At 33.1% G+C, this 21917-nt stretch overlaps 2 protein-coding genes across 3 annotated transcripts; both read right to left on the minus strand.

Moving 5' to 3' along the window:
* Positions 1–5034: 5034 nt before the first annotated feature.
* Positions 5035–9345, minus strand: LOC108903724 (UDP-glucuronosyltransferase 2B7-like). Of its 2 annotated transcripts, XM_018706012.1 has the most exons (5): positions 8869–9345; positions 8487–8811; positions 8179–8398; positions 7887–8106; positions 5035–5539 (listed from the first exon to the last, which is right to left on the minus strand). In XM_018706012.1, the coding sequence occupies exons 1-5, from the start codon at positions 9294–9296 to the stop codon at positions 5257–5259; spliced, it is 1476 nt and encodes a 491-aa protein (XP_018561528.1). In that variant the 5' UTR covers positions 9297–9345; the 3' UTR covers positions 5035–5256. The 2 variants fall into 2 exon arrangements, with proteins under 2 accessions (XP_018561528.1, XP_018561527.1); XM_018706011.1 differs by having other exon boundaries at positions 8487–9345.
* Positions 9346–15707: 6362 nt separating this feature from the next.
* LOC108903727 (UDP-glucuronosyltransferase 2B15-like) lies at positions 15708–20542 on the minus strand. The gene is made up of 4 exons (XM_018706013.1): positions 19731–20542; positions 19415–19634; positions 16354–16573; positions 15708–16241 (listed from the first exon to the last, which is right to left on the minus strand). Exons 1-4 carry the CDS (start codon positions 20538–20540, stop codon positions 15959–15961), a joined length of 1533 nt encoding a protein of 510 aa, XP_018561529.1. The 5' UTR covers positions 20541–20542; the 3' UTR covers positions 15708–15958.
* Positions 20543–21917: the final 1375 nt, after the last annotated feature.

A 21917-nucleotide genomic window follows, 5' to 3' on the forward strand; every position in this document is an offset into this window, starting at 1 on the left:
TTTACAGTTGTATTTGTTATCAATACATATACAAATGTTATTACAAGATACCTACTTTATAGCTCATTTGCTCATTTGTACACAGTACAGTATTTGTACACAGAAACTAATTAATCGTTTTTTTATATTGATAAAACCATACATTTTACATTATTCGAGTTCATTATACTATTTTTAATGAATAGGTGTTCTTTTTTATTGGTCTTGTACTACGCTGAAAATTAAAATAATTTTAAGACAGTAATTAATAAACTACTGCGCCACAAAAAGGTCAGTCTTACATACTTAATTTTATCTACTTTGAAATCTCATTATGAGAAGCTGATGAACATGTTTCTATACCAAACATTACCGTAGTAAATTGCGTTTTGAAAGCTCTTCAACGTTCATTTTTAGAGTGGAAGTGAATAAGCTTTCGAGACGAACATATTAGTGTGAATAGCATTTTATAGTGGTGTGTTTATCTACTTCTCACTGTGGGACTTCAAGTTAGATATAAAAAAAGTTTACTAAAAACAAATTCTGATGATTTTACAGAGCAAGGGTTTATTTATTACTTTTTATTTTTCTAATTTGTATCAAAATACCTAAAAAGATGTCACAAATACTTGTATTTGTTTTGAGTAATTTGTTTTTAAATATTTAGCTGTACAAATTTCAATTTGTCTATTGCATTACGACATAAATTTGTATAAAGTTTTAAGAGAAATTATGAGACACTTATTTTCATACTATCTAACTAACTATTATGTGCCAAATTTCAAGTAAAAACACTGAATAGTTTCGACGTAATCGTTCAATTACTAAAAATTGAGGATCTCGTCCGATTGTAATTTTTTTTTAGTTCACTTTTTTATGTGCATTACACTATAAAAAAATCGGTGTGAGTGAAAGCAATAAAAATTTCGGAGTGAATCCATTGAGTGAAATTATTACATTTTCACTCAATATTTGGCATTTTGATCATTTTACTCGTTTGTGATTATATTTAAACTAAAACTGAGTACTTTCACTCGAATATAGGTACTCCTTAAATAAATTCTTCACGTAAACTCGTATTCGGTGCACTTGTACCTAAATCAGAGTAAATGTCCTCATAATTGAGTGATCCCACCCCTTTTTCATATCCACAAGAAGTGTGTGACGTCATACAGTAGAAAATATTTTATAACTCGGAAACGGTGCGTTGAATCGAAAAAATAATTTAAAAAAATCTCCCCACATCCTTGGTTCTGATTGTCCGTTCTGCGTTGAATGCAAAAGATCTGAAGCCCGTATGTCGAAAAACAAAAAAGTTAGTAAAAAATTGCAACAGTAGTAGCGAACGCATTTTCTTACCTCTGTATATTAATTTCGAGTAATTTGAATGGCGTCATGAAGATGGCACCACTTACATGTTGCTTCTGTAATCTCGACCACAGTTAATAGGGGACCGTTAGATGCTTTAGAAGAGCGTGAGCGTCTTAGTCGGCGAGTCTCAGCTGGTGGATCCCAGCCAGCTCCTACCCAGGAGGCCAGGATAGGAGGAGGTCCCACGAAGTGAATTAATTTTCATTGTATATCTTAATTAATAATTTATAAGTGAACTATTTTTGCACTCATTATATAGTTAATTGAAAACCAAGTCTGAGTAAAAAAATTACTCAATAATAGTTAAATTTAAATCATATTAGGGAGAAAGTCAACTCTAAATTGGTTTTATATACTCAGAATAGTCAAAAGTCACTCAATTGAAAGTTAGCAGAAACTCGGATTTGAGTAAAACTCACTCATTTCTGATATTTCACTCAGTTGTACTCATACTAATATACTGAAAATTTCACTCAATCGGGTGTGGACAGAAATTGATACAATATTAAGTGAAATTTAAGTGATTTTTTTACAGTGCACAGTGCAATATGTCGCGATCCTCAAAATTGAAAACACGCTGAAACACGGTCCTAGCGACGAACACGTTAAAAATGTTGTTAAACTTCAATTTAAAATAAAACCCTTTTCAACATTTAATAATTACATCATAAGCTAACGATTCCAATTGATTTCATCAATTTATTTAAAAACTCGCCAATTTCGTAGCTGCTCGAAGTTTATGGACAAATAATTTTGCAATAGGCCACCATATTGAGATTGGAAAATAGCCTTCGGATTACATGTTCTACTAACCAAAAGACATCCTCCAGTGCAGTTCCAGTAACAATTAAGCATTTTTTGTTCTTACTTTCTCGATATATAGATTTTTCAATTTTATTGACTTTTTTAAACAATTTCGCAACTGAAAAAACAAAAGTTAACATTATTAACTGNAAGGGTGCAAACTGCCCTTGTTCGGAGTAAATAAATTGTTCATACTTCATAGAATCGCTTCCAGGACCAAAACGGCATTCGATCGGGAATAAGGAATTACAGGATATTGTAAAGAACACCTCTACCGATGTCCTGATGCAAAAATAATTACTCGCAAAGAAACAATAAGGGTGTAAACTGCCCTTGTTCGGAATAAATAAATTGTTCATACCTCATAGAATCGCTTCCAGGACCAAAACGGCATTCGATCGGGCATAAGGAGTTGCAGGATATTGTAAAGAACACCTCTGCCGATGTTCTGATGCAAAAATAATTACTCGCAAAGAAACAACAAGGGTGCAAACTGCCCTTGTTCGGAGTNCACCGACTATACGAAAATGGTGTTAGAACAAAATTCCTTTTCTAAATTTGATACCATCAAACTAATGTTCTTTTTTTAGAAGCAAATAGTAGTTAGCCTCCCATTGTCTATATTACTATACCTAAAGTCTATTCATATTTGGTGGTTTTTAAAAACTAACTCAAAGAAAAAACTAGGACATTTTTTATAATTCCTAAAATAAAACAATAAATTTTTTAAAATAAAATAACAAACTTTAGAGCTTTTATAGTTTTTATATCTATACATATATTTATTAGTCTATAGGTACTGTTGTTTTTATAAAAAAAAAGTTTCCTTAACATTATAGCGATTTAAGGGATCTATTTTTCATAATAATAAATTTTCCGTAAACATAATTCGCTAAGCATTGTGTGTAATTATTTGTTTCTAAAATTATATTATCATCCCGGATGTAACTGACAAATATATTTATTCCTATCAAAAATTAATGAGTTAAAGATAAGATTGCAAGTCATTTCTGTATTTCATAATAATTACGTATAGTAATGATAAAGATAATCTTCAAGGATCACATGTGTGAGACAAATACTTTAATTATGAATCATTAACAGACAGGCAATTAAGTATTCTTGATCTGGATATATTTTTTATCTTAAGAGTCTTGACATGTTAAAAATGTGTAATATTATTTGCGAATTCTCACAATAGAATAGGGAATGACTTTCTTTCTAAATTTTACAATAATATAGCAGAACCTTTAATAACGTGGAATTAAACAAATAGTACTTAGTTTTTTCAAACATTTACCTTACCTAAATGTAATTTCATTACGTTTGTAATGTAGAAATGATATTACTGATAATTGAATAACGTTATTTGCAGTATATAATTTTTTAAGATTTGCAGGAATATCTGAAGAACACTAAAGAAAGATTTATCTATTTCAGTTTAGGAATTAGAGTTAAAAGTAGAAAACTTAAAACAGTCACTCAGTTTCATCATTCAGGCCATCAGTGAGATGCTTTACAAGGTTTTATGGAAGTTCGAGGACAAATATTTGCCTGGGGCACCGAAAAAAGTAAAGCTTATGTAGTGGGCGAATCAACGAGCCCTTTTAGATATTCCTATTCCATAATGATAGATTTCCTGCAAATAATGTTCCTAAAGCTGGCTCCAGATAACAAAAAAACGTACATCAAACATAAATGTGTCAAATACTTGCACATTAATTGTGGCGTTATATATTTGATATACAGGTACAAGATGTGTAATATGAGCATATGATAAATATTTCCTTAAATATTTTTCTACATACGTTGTAGGAGTAGAATTTACCAGTTGTCCGCCTGCCAACCGACTGTATACAGGGAGCAATGCACAGTGGAACTTGCTTCAAGTGTTGACGTGCGGGCAGATTGATTTTCTTTAACATGTTATGTGGTTTGTCCTCCACCAAGGGAACATCACTTGTTGAATAATCGAGAAGTTGTGCCGTTTATATAGATTGGGCAAGTAAAGGCACACTTTCGAATAAATCGATATGCGTCATCCACACGATACGACATTTTCATCCACTCAGTCGTCCACGCCGTACTGTATTTGTTTATATTTGACAAATAATGGAGTACTGAGCACATCGTCTGGAGCCGGCTTTATCTGAGCTGTTAAATGGTTATCAGACTTTCTTTGTTGTGATAGTAAACGTGTTTCAGCAAAACGCATTTACTTATGACGATAAAATTTTTTTGTCCTTGCGAATATTTTACTAACGGTATGGATGTCTGGAGGCGAGCGCAGTGCGGTAGTCGGTCATTCCCGGCAGATTCTAGGCTAGATTTGGGATCCAGATCCCAAGTAGTGCGCTAGCAAGAATTTTTAACAATGTTTTGAATTGAGAAAATTTGTTATTTGTAATTTTTTGAATAATAATATTAAGTTGTGGTTTCAAATGTATATAACGCAATTAACAAAGAATTTGGATGGTACAAGATGAACTGGCCAAGTATCCGTTCCTGGTTAATGAGATTCAAGGTATCAGAATAGAAGTTCGGAAACAGACAAGTATTAAGGAGGCGCGTAGGATCTGCAGCGATCTTAAATTTATCATCTTGTCTCCTCGGATTTTACCGATATTTAGAATTTGCTCGATTCGTACTGATATCTGGACCGTAGTTCGGTGTGGTGTTCGAATTTCGATGTTATCGTCATCAGCGATCGCTCTGCCACCATCATCGCCCTCCGTCTGTATAGTCTGCTGCTACTTTGATGATTGGACTTGTTTGGGAACTCCGGGAAGGTTTCAATAGAAATTTTTAAAAGCTAGTCGAACATTAATAGTTTCTTTTTGTATTTATTTCTCCACAGCTAAAGTATTTGTTGAACTGAGTTTGCATGTCACTATTACTATTACATTACTTTTGAAATAATATAACTCAAAAATGGCAACAGTTAGTTTAATAAACAATGCGGTTATATTTTGCATTTATGTTTGAAACATATTGAATAAAATTGTATTATATTCTGTTAATCAACACAAAAATAATTGTAAGGATTTACAAACATAGCATTGCCACTGCTGAAGTAAAAAATTCCAATAACGTATTATATTTTTATTGTGACTTTAGCTTTTCATGGCGAAACCTCCAGAACAACTTATATATTTTCTTGAGTGCCAGCAACAAGGCAGTAACAATTAAAATGACTATTAATAGAAAGAATCCGATAACATCTAGTAGGAAATACTGATAGAGCGGTATATCAGCTGCTGGATTCCTCAAATGCTTGGCGCCTTTATTTCTAATAACGTATTCTGTCCACCACACCGCTTTCTCCAATCCACTCATGGGTTCATCCAAAATTAACTGCTTTACTTTTTTAACTCTTTCGGTATACCTGAAACCAATAAAATTAATGTCATTATATAGTAATCTTAATATTAATAAAATTTGAAAAATGAAATAATATAGCTCTTTCGTATATCTACCTTGTAAATCAATATGTGATCATACGTAAAACAGCTGAATATCTATTTAAAAGTAAAAATTAATATACAACATAATTTTTTTTCACAAAGAAACAATGAATTATGCGCCGTTGGAAAGCCTGACTATTGATGTAGCAATTTCCAGGTAGCGTACAACTTTTTCTTAAAACTACTCGTCGGTCCTGAAATTTGTTCCACCCAGGAAGAGGAGGACTTCAACACATGAAAGAGATGAAAATCACTTGGTGCTAGATCCGGGCTGTAGGGGGGTGTGTGATGTTATCCCTTCCAAATTGATTGATGAGGTCGGCTGTCGCACGTGCGGTATGAAGACGAGCGTTGTCCTAATCTCTTTTCTTTTGCTTTGAATTGCACAGTGATGGTTCTTTAAAATCTGATAGTAGCGATCTGCGTTTATTGTTGTCCCGGTAGGCATGAAGTCACACAGCAATAGCTCTTTCCTATCCCAAAACACAGTCGTCAACACTGTAGGCAGACAATGGTTGTTTAAATTTTCGAGGCTTCAGCGGTCCTGAATGCCGCCACTGACGGGACTGTTCTTTTGTCTCTGGTGTCGTGTAATGTACCCAAGTTCCATCGCCAGTGACAATTGAACCCAAGAATTCCTCACCCTCTTTTGCGTAGCAATCAAGAAATTCGCGGGCCTCTTCAACCCGTTGCCGTTGGTGATCTTTGGTGAGCATTCTGGGGACCCACCTTGCGATAATGCAAATGTTCTGTTAAAATATTGTCAACATTAGTCTTACTGACATCAGGAATCAATTCCCACAGCTCTCGAATCGTTATCCGTCGATCTTCAAACATTACTCACTGTTGCAATCGTTTCGCCCGAAGCTGATAGCCGCCAGGTACGCTGTTTATCATCTATACGTCCGTTTTTAAACTAACTGCACCATTTTCGCACGTTTTTGATGTCCATATACCATTGTTCATCACTTCATATAATTGATGAAGAATTTCTATAAGCGTAGTGTCCTGGCATACATAAAACAAATCACAGAGCGTAACCTACATCTAGCGGTAGAGGCTAATGTAAGCTTCATTGCGAACGGCTACCTATTAACTCAATTGAACTTAAATAATTGGATAAGACAATAAAACAGTTTTGACATATCTCTGCAACTTATACTTTGGTATAAATATATTATGGAGCGCTTAAGTGCAAACTTTCGTTTTGACATATATAGTAACTATACAGGGTGGCTAATTGAAAATGAAGCAGAGCCATTTTCAGGAACTGCATCAAGATTGTAGAAAAATGCTCAGACCCGTCGATTTTAGTTAAAGGGGGACTTTCTTTGCTGGTATTTTTGACTTTGATTTCGTTTTGTGGGGCTACCTAAAAAGTAAAATCTATAAAACACAGCCAGCGTCGCTGGAAGATTTGCGTCAAAGAATCGTCGACGAATGCCGTCGAATCACTCCGGAAATGATTCGGAATGTGCGCGAACGTTTCGAACAAAATATTTATTCCTGTATGGAAGCGGGCGGTCATCAGTTTGAACATTTAATCAACTAAGTAGTAAGTAAGCAGCTAAACATAATTTAAATTTTGAAATGTAATTTTTTTTTCAAAGTATTCAGTGGAATTATAAAATTTACAGAAATATAAGAATAATATAAAAAGGAATATTATTCAACCCCCAATGCCATTTAAATATTTTGGGGTGATGCTTATCCTTGCTTGGGAGTGAAAGTGATGGAGTCAAAAATACCAGTAAAGAATGTCCCCCTTTAAGCTAAAATCTACGGGTTTGAGCGTTTTTCTACAATCTTGACGCAATTCCTGAAAATGGCTCTGTTTCGTTTTCATTTGGCCACCCTGTATAATTTACATCATTAGACAATTTAAGTTGATATGTGAGAAATAGAATGTGTAATTTTCATATTTACGTATGTATGATATAAATTTTGCTAAAGAAGTCAGTTTATTATATGTGAACATAATTCTTAATATTTTGTCAAATTTGATATTCGAAACAGCTTTATTTATCTTGCACAATAAAATGAATGATGTGAAGATGTTTAGTCTATAACAATGTGATAATTATTATAAAACGACAGAAAGTTGCATTTCGATGCCTTGGCTTAATCACTTTTAAAGTCACCACATGTTCAATGGCACACCAAACTATATTCATTCATATCAAGCATCACCCAAATATTTTTATTCAAATGCCAACGCATATGCTAATTATTTACTCATGATTCTCTTTTATTCAATCTGTCACTTACTTTGGATCATTCATCACCTTCAGAATGGCGCTCTTCAGAACATGTTTGTTTAAATTATTTTTATCCAAAACAATGGCGACCCCTTTGTTTTCCAGCATTCTTGCGTTTTGAAACTGGTCAGCAATAAACGGTATTATCACAAAGGGTACTTCACCATAAATTCCTTCTTCTACTGACTGAAGACCTCCCTGTGAGACAAATAGCTTCAAATTCGGATGATCTAAAAAAATAATAGTTATATTGTGACATATCTTCATAAGGGAATTTTATTTGTGAATGTTTTAATGCTCACTCAAAATTTTCTGTTGAGGTAACCATTTCGCTGTTTTGACGTTTTTGGGTATGTTGGTTATTTTAGTCTCAAATTTCCATAACACCTTGTACGGCACCTCTCTTAGAGTATCGATTATAGATTTCAGTAGAACCTTATCTATTAGACTACTTTTGATGGTACTTCCCAGACTTACGAGAATACACCCGTCTTTGGCATCATCCAGAAACTTCTTTATATCCTAAAAAATGTAATACCGTCATGACAGATAAAAGAAAATCATTCAATCAACTCATTAAAATAAAATAATGATTAAACTTTTAAACTACCTTTGGTATTGGTTCTGGTGATAAATCTTCTCTATTGCCACCAACGGTAATCGTAGCTGGGCCAATAGCCCTGGGACCATGAATATTTGGATTTACATTTAGAAACAGCATATCTGTGTCCCTAATAAGTTCTGGAATCGTAGATGTGTTATTAAAATACTTCTGCAACGTCTTTTGCTTCTTGGGAAAAATGACATATAAAAAGGTATAATACAAATACCATGTAACCATCGTACTTATTACCCTTTCCCTAAAATTTAATTGCCCTTGGAAGGCCAGCACGAATTCGGGATGTGAGATGGGATGAGCGAAGTCCCCAAGTATACTGGAAAATATTGAAGACAGACTCATTGTGGCTATAAGTATTTTGGGGCAATTATACATTTCAGCAAAACCTAACAGCTCCGGACACACATTCTCTACCAAAACCAAGTCAAAATGACTACTTTTATCTAGTAGTTTCTGGCCGATATCTGAATATAATAGTCTGTCGCAAATTAAATTCGTAGCTGTGTTAAGAAGAGAATGGAAATTCCACATCGTTACTTTGAATTCTGCTGAGTTGCTGACATTGGGAATAAGTTGGGAAGCCCAATTTATATTGAGTTCAGTCAGATTCGTTAGCTGGTGATTGTCCATTGGATGCGTTGTTACCAGTGTAACATTGTGTCCTCTAAGGGACAAAGCTTTCCATAGAGGTGCATAAGCTATATGGTGACTGTATGTTGCTGTGGGAACTATGGCTAGAATATTTGCACAGTATGAGACAGGCACTGAGAGCAGGACCAAACACACATATTTGCAAAACATTTTTGTGAATATATTAAATTCTAACTAATCACGTATTGTGTTTGCAACGTTATTTATTGTTAGTTCACATGATAATGTTTTTGAAGTATCCCCAATTTATTGAATATTATTTACGCAAGGAATGGCCAAATAATTGGTATTTTTTAAATTAATGACTTCTTTTTATATGAACAAAATTTGTACATTTTATATTATTTGTGTTCATAATTATTATTTTTAATCACTTGAAATGACCTTGATTGGTTGAACATTAGTTGAATATTTTATAAAGAATAACTAGAAATTTTATTTCCTTTGGAACCTCCAGTCCCCGCAAGTCACTTACTATTCTTACCTCATCTAAAATACCTACCCTTCTTTACTTGATTTTAAAATTATTTTACACGTGGGCGAAACTAAATTACTTTAATCCTCTACCTTATATGCCTTGGAAGACTTTTCCAACTAAATTCACTTATAGTACACTTGAACATCGATAAAGTATCATAAAAATAGCCAAAATATTTAGGTTTAGAGGTTTACCATTTTTTTCTTTATTTCCATCTCTGTGGATATTATGCGACTACGAAAATATTGACCACTTCCGTTGGATGCCAAAAAGTCTACAAACGATACTAAAATCCTTCCGATCGGACTAATCCTGCGGCCAGCGGTTGCGACCATTATACAGGATAGCCCATCGAAATCGTACCGCATTACAGGGTAGTAATGAACTTTTCGGCAAAATCCAAAAACAGGTAAAGTTTGCTTCTGAGGGGGACAACTTTTGGCGCAAAAAGCATAGCAAAATCTTCAACCCCCTAAGTGGGGGTGCCATCCCCCAAATTTTTTTAAATGGGAATGGGGGTCAAGTGGGGGGTCATTAGAAAGGGCTTTTAATTCTCTATACATCGATTCTTACTTTTTGAAAATCGATCCATTATTTTAGAAAATATGCAGCTTTGAAAATACGAACAATATTTTTGACGAGAAATGCGAAAATCGATTTAATTTTACTTCAAAACTTACGGTATTAGCTTGGTAAATTCCTTCAAAAGAATTCTTTTTTTTTTTCTGATTTGCGAATTCTTTAGCCTGATTTTGGTGAGCAAAAAATTGTCCGCTTTTTGTTTCGTATTTAGATAGGCCACAAGAAGTTGCTAGATAACTGTCTTGTGACTTGTAGTTGAAGAGTACCAATACTGCCGAGTCTTTTAAATTGATTAATTATGGTGTACTCAATTCCAGAAAGAGTAGAAATTATTGAGCTTTTTTTCAAAAACAATGAATGCGGAAATCGGGTCGCCGAACTGTTCAACCAACGGCATCCTGAGAAACATGCGTCTGGAAAAATTGTTCGCGAATTGGTGGCCAAATTTCGCGAAACTGGCTCCGTTCATAACAAAAAGAGGCAGGTTGAAAATCCGGTACTAAATGAACCTACGGAAATAGCGGTATTGGGGCAAGTGGCAATGGATAGTACGCTGAGTACAATGCAATTGGCTACTGCGACAGGAGTGAGTCGTACAAGTGTCCAACGAATATTAAAAAAATACAAATTCCATCCTTATAAGATTCGGCTAGTGCAAGAGCTAAATGAAGACGATTTTGATCGTCGTTTGCAATTTTGCGAAATAATGACTGAACGAGCGATAAACGATAATTTCCTCTTTAATGTGTGTTTTTCGGACGAGTGTACGTTCTTCTTGAATGGTTTAGTGAATCGCCATAATTGTCGTTACTGGGCTGATACCAATCCAAGGATTTTCCATGAGACACACTCCCAACACCCCCAGAAGTTGAATGTATGGGCAGGTATTTTTGGAAATTCCATTGTAGGTCCTTTTTTCCTTCCTGGAAATTTGACAGGCGATATGTACTTGGATTTACTACAAAATGTCATCGACCCAGCTCTAACAAATATCATAGAGGACGACCCTGCTTACAATGAACACGAACTGATTTTCCAGCAAGACGGAGCTCCTCCACATTACTCGCTCAATGTGCGCAATTACCTAAATGAGACGTTTCCAGGACGCTGGATAGGACGAAGAGGTGCAATTGAGTGGCCCCCTCGGTCACCCGACTTAAATCCTTTAGATTTCTTTCTCTGGGGGCACATTAAAAGCAAAGTTTACAGCACTCCACCTGATACCTTGGAAGATCTGCGAGGACGAATCATTAATGTATGTCGCGAAGTAACACCGCAAGTGCTCCAGAATGTTCGACAACGGTTTGAAGACAACCTGTATCATTGTATGCAAGTTGGCGGACAACATTTTCAGCATTTACTTGACTAATACCGTAAGTTTTGAAGTAAAATTAAATCGATTTTCGCATTTCTCGTCAAAAATATTGTTCGTATTTTCAAAGCTGCATATTTTCTAAAATAATGAATCGATTTTCAAAAAGTAAGAATCGATGTATAGAGAATTAAAAGCCCTTTCTAATGACCCCCCACTTGACCCCCATTCCCATTTGAAAAAATTTAGGGGATAGCACCCCCACTTAGGGGGTTGAAGATTTTGGTATGCTTTTTGAGCCAAAAGTTGTCCCCCTCAGAAACAAATTTGACCTGTTTTTGGATTTTGCCGAAAAGTTCTTTACTACCCTATAATGCCTTGCGGTACGTTTTCGATGGGCTACCCTGTATTTATTACATTTCGCTTTTTATGGAATAATATGTGATTTACAATTAGAAGTTAAAAGTACTACAAGTAGTGGCGTCACCGAACAAAGAACTTACTACTCTTACTGAGGTTCTAATAAGTCAGTTACTCCAAAATAACAGTAATAGTATAGGTACTTGACCGATATACAGGGTGTAAGAAGTTTGACTGCCATTACAATACAGCGAGTATTAATATTGGAGAGTTTCATCACAACGTAACAACAGTGCTTTACCTAACGCTACACAGCTGATGCATACCAAGTGTGCACGCGGCAGACTTGTCCTACGGAAAAAATGTAAACAACTATTATTGTGAAACATTTAGTAAATTTCAAGACAACTGTTTTCCAGTTTTTAAATAAATAAAATGAAATGTATCGATTTTGTAATAGGAAGATAGTGTTGTGCTTAAATTTTATCTTGAATTTTAGTAATTATGAATCTATTAAAACAGAAACTTAACCTTTAATCAAATTATGAATTTGAAAATATGTTATTAAAGTACCAAAGATTCACGTCATCCAAATAATCATACGTATTAAAAATAATTTAGGTACTTACCAAAAAGCAAAATTCAGTAATTTTTAATCGCAATCAAGTACAAAACAAACTACAACATATGCTCAAAATGTCCACCAACATTTTCTATGCACGGACGACACTCTTCGAATCCAATTTTCGCGCACTCGTTGGAAAACATCTAAAGAAAAGGAAGTAGTGGTATGCAAAAAACACTCGGACAAGGTCTAATTCCAGATACCAACTGAATTGCGTATTGCTTGACAGCTTAATACCTCATATTATCCGCCGCGTCATTGTCACATTGCTCGATATGAATTTTATCGAATTTTAAATTTATTACAACGCTAATTATTTTTTAGAATTAAGCAAAAAGAAGTTCAAAAAGTGATAAGTGAAAGGTGTATTTTATGGTATTCTATGCACGCAGTTATGTCAATATTTCTTAATGAATGGAACTTTTATTCATCAAGTTGGACATTTTGATAATTTTTTTTCGGAAATGGTTTAGTTTAGGACCCATGTCATGTAAGATTTTTTTGTTTATTTTAATGTATTCTATCGTTTGTTAAAAATAGAGACAGTCAAACTTCTAACACCCTGTATACCACCAGTGAGAACATAATTGACAATAATTTTTAAAGTCTATTTCATGTCCAACATATAAAAGTTATATTCGGATAGCCACTTGTATTTGTTGTATTATGTTTTTAATTAATATTTACATATGCAAATGTAATGCCATATAAATAATTTTAGTTTACAGTCAATTAAGTATCTATATTTCCGTATTACAAAATTTTTCTTATACCTATTCCATTTATTTTACACTTCATTTAGCGTCGCGTAATAAACATAATAACAACAAATTAAATCTACTGTAGTAAATATTTGTAATTATATATTAATGTAAATGAGCAGTAATGAGTAAAAGCAACTTACTAATTACATAACAAATCAATATGATTATTAGACGAGGCGAGTAAACTCGTCAAATGTAATTGTTTTTTGACGGGCGAAATATATACGTATACAGGCTGTTACAAATTCGCTTCTCACTACAGGGATCTAGGAAACGGTAAGGGCTACGAAGTAGCTTAAATGGGGGAAAGTTGTGGAATCAGGGAACCAATATTATGCCTCTAAAAAATCAAGGCTAACATGATTAGTTTTCGAAATATTGAAAACAAAACGAAATTTTGGAAATCCGTTTTTGTTTAATTTCAGCCTTACTTGAGGTGATATTGAAAAAAGAACGCTTTCTCATGGCCACTTTTTGCCCTCTATCGAATGGCATAATCAATTTTTGTATGCATCGTTTCGTTTTTCCAGGATCATCATCAACTTCATTTTGTTAAATACGACCCTAGAAATTTGATTACATTTTTTCCAAGCCTTCATGACCCCCAATACCATACTGCCTCAGCCCAAACCAGATTCAGACGTTTTGTCTCCAAAAATTCATCTTCAGTGTATTCGTTCCAAATTTATCTAAATTTTTTATTTAGATTTCTTTGTTTATTGAATTATCGTACACTGTAAGTGTCGTTAGACACTGTGAAATCCAACTAGTAATTTAAACTATTACCACCACGCGTTACAATAAAACATTTATTGTTATTAACTATTATCATCACTTATTGGTCATATATAACTCAATAAGTTAAAACATTAATACAATTTTAATTTTATTATGACAAATTAATTCTTAAAAATGCATATGAACAACCAAAACGCCAACTGAATATTATTCTTTAAAAAATTTCAGTAAATGTTCAAAAAATATTTTCGTTTTGGCAAAGGTTGAAAGTGAAGATCAGCGTAATATTATTGGAATTTATTATATCTGTAACCGCAACTATGAAAGAATATATCAGATGTATTTGTATGCATATCCTGAAAAAAATAGATGTGAATTTGTTTGAATTTTGAGCACTCGAGAAGCCTAGAAATAACTATGGACAGGGGAATAAAATTCTAATAATGTTTTATTTTAATGCGTGGTGGTAATAGTTTAAATAACTAGATGGATTTCACAGGGTCTAACGACACTTACAGTATACGATAATTCAATAAACAAATAAATCTAAATAAAAAATTTAGATAAATTTGGAATGAATACACTGAAGATGAATTTTTCGAGACAAAATGTCTGAATCTGGTTCGGGCTCAGGCTCTACATTATTGGGGGTCATGAAGGCTTGCAAAAAATGTAATAAAATTTCCAGGGTAGTATTTAAAAAAATTAAGTTGAAAATGGTCCTGGGGAGACGAAACGTTACATACAAAAATTGATTATACCATTCGATAGAGGGCAAAAAGTGACCATGAGAAAGTGTTCTTTTTTCAATATTATCTCAAACAAGGCTGAAATTAAACAAAAACGGATTTCCAAAATTTCGATTTCTTTCAAATATTTCGAAAACTAAACATGTTTGTCCCCATTTAAGCTACTTTGTACCTCTTACCGTTTCCGAGATCCATGTAGTGAGAAGCGAATTTGTAACCTGTATATTTTTTTAAGAAGATTTCATGTATAAAGAAAATGATAATAAATATATTACAAACATTGTGTTTTCAACAGTACTTTCGATAGTAACCTTACTGCAAAATTCACATTCAAGCTTATTAATCTTCGTCAACTGGGATATAAAAAATATAAGTTTACAAAATTTAAATTCTATATACTCTGATAATTATAATTGGAAAGTTGATACACCNTGACGGGCGAAATATATACGTATACAGGCTGTTACAAATTCGCTTCTCACTACAGGGATCTAGGAAACGGTAAGAGATACAAACTAGCTTAAATGGGGGCAAAGTTGTGGAATCAGGGAACCAACATTATGCCTCTAAAAAATCAAGGCTAACATGATTAGTTTTCGAAATATTGAAAAAAAAACGAAATTTTGGAAATCCGTTTTTGTTTAATTTCAGCCTTATTTGAGGATTTATTGAAAAAAGAACACTTTCTCATGGCCACTTTTTGCCCTCTATCGAATGGCATAATCAATTTTTGTATGCATCGTTTCGTTTTTTCAGGACCATCATCAACTTCATTTTATCTCAAACAAGGCTGAAATTAAACTAAAACGGATTTCCAAAATTTCGTTTTTTTCTTCAATATTTCGAAAACTAATCATGTTAGCCTTGATTTTTAGAGGCATAATGTTGGTCCCCTGATTACGCAACTTTGCCCCCATTTAAGCTACTGTAAGCCTGTAGTGAGAAGCGAATTTTAACCTGTATATTTTTTAAAATTTCATGTATAAAGAAAGTGATAATAAATATATTACAAACACAGTGTTTTCAACAGCACTTTTGATGGTAATCTCACTGCAAAATTCACATTCAAGCTTATTAATCTTCGTCAATTGGGATATAAAAAATATAAGTTTACAAAATTTAAATTCTTTTGTATATACTCTGATAATCATAATTGGAAAGTTGATACACCTAGCCACAAATTTTTATCTGTTTAAAAGTATTTTTACTGCGTTTTTTCTTTTAGAAGATAACAAATCGTAGTTAATTTGTATAGTTTTGTTAATGCTATAATTGTCACTGTAACTGATAAAATGATGATTCCTAGAAGAAACGCTACGATATCCAATAAGTAGTACTGGTAAAATGGGATATCTGCAACTGGATTCCTCAGGTGCTTGGCACCTTTATTTCTTATGACATACTCTGTCCACCAAACCGCCTTCTCCAGACCGGTCATAGGGCTGTCAAGAATTAACTGTTTGAGTTTCTTCACTCTGTCGCGGTATCTAAAAAGTTAAAAATGAGTTAACAAACCAAAATTTGTGTCCCTTTATTTACACTTGTGGATAATATCGATATTTCTTTACAAATAATTTATTTCCCTCTCCTATGACTTACTTTGAATCATTCATAACTTTCAGAATGGCGTTCTTCAAATCATCCTTTTTCAAACTCGTTCTATCCAAAACTAAGGCAAGGCCTTTGTCTTCCAATATTTTGGCATTTTGGTATTGATCAGCAAAAAATGGTATAACTACAAATGGTACTTCACCATGAACTGATTCTTCTATGGACTGAAGACCTCCCTGGAAGACGAAAAGTTTCACATTTGGATGATCTGCAATTGAAATAAAATTATCAGTGCATTAAATAAAACTACGACAAATATATAAATGACTTGGTGATTTATTTATAAAAACCCCATAAATTATACATAGTTACAAAGTGAATTTCTCTTTTCTTCTAATGAGGTAGAAATTCAATATGTCGTCCATAACAAAAAGAAAACTGACAACAAAAATCGATTCCTCACATAATTTTGTACCAGATTTCATATTTTTGTTCTAAAATTTTGAAAAACAAGTGAAATACAACCAAAAAAGAAATGGCATAAAATTGGTTTTCTTCGAACATTTTCGGAACTATTCGGAATTTTCCAAATTTAAAAACCATTTAATCATTTTTTATCTCTTAAAATAAGAAAGATAATTTTATTGGACTATTAAAAAATTGTAACCTTGTATATATATTTTAATAACTGGTTAAATTCAAATGGAGCTTGGCACATGTCTTTAGTTTATCGATTGTAATATTTCATGGAGTTATTTTTTTCTTATACATACTGACGGAGACAGAAAGGACAACTGAGTGTTATTTATCAAGAAAAAATATCGGTAAAATGATACATTTTTCTGAAAACGCAGTAAAAGATATAAAGAAGAATTACTTTTGTTCCATATCAATAACTTCACACAAATTGGCAATAAATATTTGTATGCGCTTTGCTTATACTGATACTAAAAATCAAATGTTAAAATAAGAAAAAACTAGTAAACTAACTTGATGATGGAATCCTTTAATACTGCGTACTGAACATTAGCACCGAATGAAAATAAAATGGATCATATTTGAAGAAAAAATAATGTTTAGTAGCAATGTTTTTATCAACATTTTGTTTATTTTAAGATGTACAATGTATCAGTAATATTTGATACCATAATACCTTTGATTTTCAGAATCTGTTACGAATGTAAGATTATTTAAGATGATCTTTTAAAAAAGCAGAATATGTTAAGGAAAATGTTAAGAACGGTTTTTATTAGATAAAATACAGGGTGATTTTATAACTTGAAGATTTCAAATATCTCGAAAAATAAGCACGATAACAGTGTCTGTAATTTAAAGTCTTACTGTCTTTTTGAGCACTTTAAGTAAAATATAATCTGATAATTCTGATAAGTGACAGGTGAAGGAACTCACATAAATCAAGTACCCTGATATGTGAGAGGCGAGAAACTCACCTAAATCATGCTTCTTGGTTAAGAATCTATCAAGAATCTCGAAAAGGACAGAAAACTACTACGTCCACGTTTTTCTGGGTTGTGCTTAAAATAGATTATATACCAGCCTTTTACACCAGCCTTTAAACTTGCAAATGAGTAAACATTTTTGATGAGGAATTTCGAGTGTGTATATAAAGAGTTTTATTTTTAATTGCAAACGTATTGCAGAATCGTATGCATGGATTCTCAGTAGGAGAAATAAAAAAATAAATTTCTTTGATTACATCATGAATCGAGAAAAATGTTCCACATAAATCCTACGTACTTTTAGCCACAGAATTCCGAATCTGTAATAAAAAATAGAGGTTCCTATTTAAGATTTCAAAGTCTTTTCGCACTAATATATTTTCTCCGCGAAATTATTAAATTTTCATTATAGAAATTTTTTTCTTAGAATGCTTATTTTTCGATATTTTTGAAAGTTTCAGGTTAAAAGATCTAAATTTATAAATAGAACTCCCAACATAAAGAACATAATGCAAATACATGCACCTTTTGGACGATGAAGTGATTATTTTACTACTACAATACACAGGTTGTATATAAACTTGAGAAGGTATTTTAAAAGTAAACAAATCGAAGTGAGAAAGCTCTATTAGCAGAAATATTTTTGTGAATAGAATATTTTATTAATTAGCCACAACAATATGATCAAATATTTTTGGAACTGCTGATTTCAACGACAGCTCAACCGACTTATTGTACAAGTGTTGCAACAAACCGCTGCTCATAAGATGTACAATAAACTAACAGATTTCATGAGTATCTCCATATATAAACACCACTAATTAATTATCTTGAATCGACGGAAATGCTTGTTCGCACGGATTTTTATTAACATAAACACAAACACACACACAAGAGGCAAAGGGTTTTTTCACAAAAATAACTTAATTCACACGCCGACAAAATTTCAAAAAAGGAAAAACCCAGAATGCAGACAATACATCCCCGAAATTCATACACCTTGACCTTTTAGGTTAGGAAATCTCAGAAAATATTAAGGTTAGCTTCGATTTCAGCTACCCAAAAAACATAAAAATACGTTATGTCTGCTTCCTAAAAAATTTCTTAATTTGGCCATGGTGTAAGAAAGTAGCGGAAGTAATGATTTTCAATTAACGATATCTTGGCAAATTTCAAATCGAAAAAAGGGTTTTGAAGGGGAAAGATTGTACTTTTCAGTGGTGTAATTGATTTTTAGAAAAATAATTAATTCGCGATGTCATATAATCTTTAATATAACAAAAACCGTATGTTTTACACATTTAGGTTAGAATATCACGGAAATCTAGGGTGATGGGTTAATTCTGAGGCCAGATTTGGATTTAGCGCATCAAAAACTTTCGGGGACGTATTGTCTGCTTTCTGGTTTTTTTTCTAGTTGGCCTGTGATTATTATTGGATAATGCAAACCGTAGGTAAAAATATATTCCTACAGTTTTTTTACCTCTTTGTTTCATTATATTCATTAAGAACTGTATTAATGTTTGATTTGATAAAAAATTATTATTAGCATCATTATCATTATTATTAATTTTAACCAACCACCCTAATTCTTTTTTTTTTCAGAGACAATTTTGAGTGAAATTATCTTTTCTCCACTTTGTACTTACTTAAAATTTTCTGTTGGGGCATCCATTTAGCTGTCTCAATATTTTTAGGCATATCTCCAACATCCTCCTCAAATTTCCATAATACTTTGTATGGTATCTCTCCTAAAGCATCTTTAATGTTCTTCAGAAGTTGTTGATTTAATTCACTACTATTAACGTTAGTTCCCAAACTTACGTAAATACAGCCTTCAACAGCCTCGTCCAAAAACTTCTTCATTTTCTAAAACATCATAATTACTATGAATTTGAATTTAGTACAATAAATCGCTGGAAGAATTTGTTGAAGTTATTGTTTGTAGATATATCATTTACTTACCGATGGTATTGGTTCTTCTGATGTATCTTCTCTATAACCGCCAATGGTAATAGTGGCTGGTCCAATTGCTTTTGGTCCATGAATGACAGGATTTACATACAGGAACATCATATCGATGTCACTAATCAGTTCTGGAATAGTGGATGTACTATTAAAGTATCGGCGTAGGGATATTTGCTTTTTGTTGAAAATATCAAAATTAAATACGTAATATAAATACCAATTAACCAGGGTACTTACTACCCTTTCCCTAAAACTCAGTTTCCCATGAAAAGCTGTTATAAACTCTGGATGTAGAACCGAATGCGTAGAATCTCCTATTAAATCAGAATATATCGAGGGAACGCTCATAGAAGCTATGAGTATCTTTGGGCAATTATATAACTCGGCAAAAGCTAGGAACTCTGGACATAGGTACTCCACCAGTACCAGGTCAGCCTTGTATTCGTTACGACGCAGATTCATTCCAATATCGGATGATAAGACAAAATCGCAAATGCGATACATTGCTCCAAAAACAGTTTGATGATAATTCCACATGAAAACTTTGCTTTCGATAAGATAGGTGCTGTTTTTACGAACGTTGTATGCCCATTTCATGTCGAGTTCGGTCAGATTTGTCAGTTTAGTATCATTCATTGGATCTGTGGTGAGTACCGTTACATTGTGGCCCCTTAAAGATAATTCCTTCCATAATGGAGCAAATGCTATCTGATGACTGTAGGACACTGCGGCAACTAGCGCCAGAATATTCGCACCATGTGAAATATTAGCCCAATATAACACAAAACAGATATAAATGTAGAACATATTAGACATGTTTTGTAACTGTAGTTAATTGTCGCTGATACACTTGCATTTATAAATTGTTTGCGACAGTGTTACAATCAATTATTTTGTTGTTCCTCATTTATTTACGAAAGGTCAGCTGTCTTCATTATTTTCCTTAGTTTTGAAAAACGATTTTATAAACAGGAACAATAGTAAGACAGTGATACTAGAACAAGTGCAAATATTGTCTATCCAGAAAAAATAAAACGAATATTTTTTCATATATGGGTTAGTTTCTTATGATTACTACATTTGTTATTATAGCAGATAATCTGAGAAGTACATATTGTATATTTTGAACTATTAGTTCTAATACAGGCCAAATGAAAACGAAACAGAGCCATTTTCAGGAACTGCGTCAAGATTGCAGAAAAACGCTGAGACTCGTCGATTTTAGATTAAAGGGGGACATTCTTTGCTGGTATTTTTGACTCCGCCACATTATATAATTTATATTTCTTGTGAAAGCTCTTACAATTTTCTTTAAAACAGAATTTAAATTTTATAATTCCGTCCAATACTTATTAAGAATTTTGATTTTAAAGTTGAAACTTATGTACTTACAAACAATTAGTAACGGTGAAAATGTCAGTCATTCGAGTTAAGTACGCCAATGGTTTAAATTTAGTATTTCTTGCGTTACATTGGTTTTTGGCGATTTGTTATCACTTTCGTAAAAATAAAACAGAATTGTAAAAAACAGAAATGAATGCTATACACACACAATGAACGTAAAATTAGTGGATTCCAAATTATTTTCTACTATGGTTTATTCCATTGCGGAAAGGGTATAGATATCATTTCGCTTTACTTTATGAACAATAAATGTGTGAATAGAACAGCTCAGCTATTTAATGAACAACATTAAGATCGACATGTCAGGAGGAAGTATGTTCTAGAGTTAGTAAAAAAGTTTCAATAAACCAATAAAAAACAAGAAATTGAAAAACCTATAGTTAATGAAGCTAGTGAAGTTGCAGTTTTGGGATAAGTTCATCTTGATCCTACATTAAGTACGAGGCAACTGGCATCTGTGTCTGGGATCAATCGAACAAACGTACAAACCATTTTGAAGAAGAATAAGTTCAATCCATACAAAATACATTTAGTCCAGGAACTTCATGAGGATGATTATGACCGCCGCGCCGTTTGCAATTTTGCGAAATAATGAGTGAGCGAGCAGGGAACGATCCACAGTTCATTTCTCTGTTTCTCTGATGAATGCAGTTTTTTCTTGAATGATAAATCGTCACAATTGCCGCTATTGGTCCGATTCAAATCTAAGAGTTTTTCACGAGGTGCATGCACAGCAACCGGAAAAATTGAATGTATGGGCTGGAATTTTCGGTGACCGGC

Source organism: Anoplophora glabripennis, unplaced genomic scaffold (genome assembly GCF_000390285.2).
Source record: "Anoplophora glabripennis isolate ALB-LARVAE unplaced genomic scaffold, Agla_2.0 scaffold63, whole genome shotgun sequence".
Lineage (NCBI taxonomy): Eukaryota > Metazoa > Arthropoda > Insecta > Coleoptera > Cerambycidae > Anoplophora > Anoplophora glabripennis.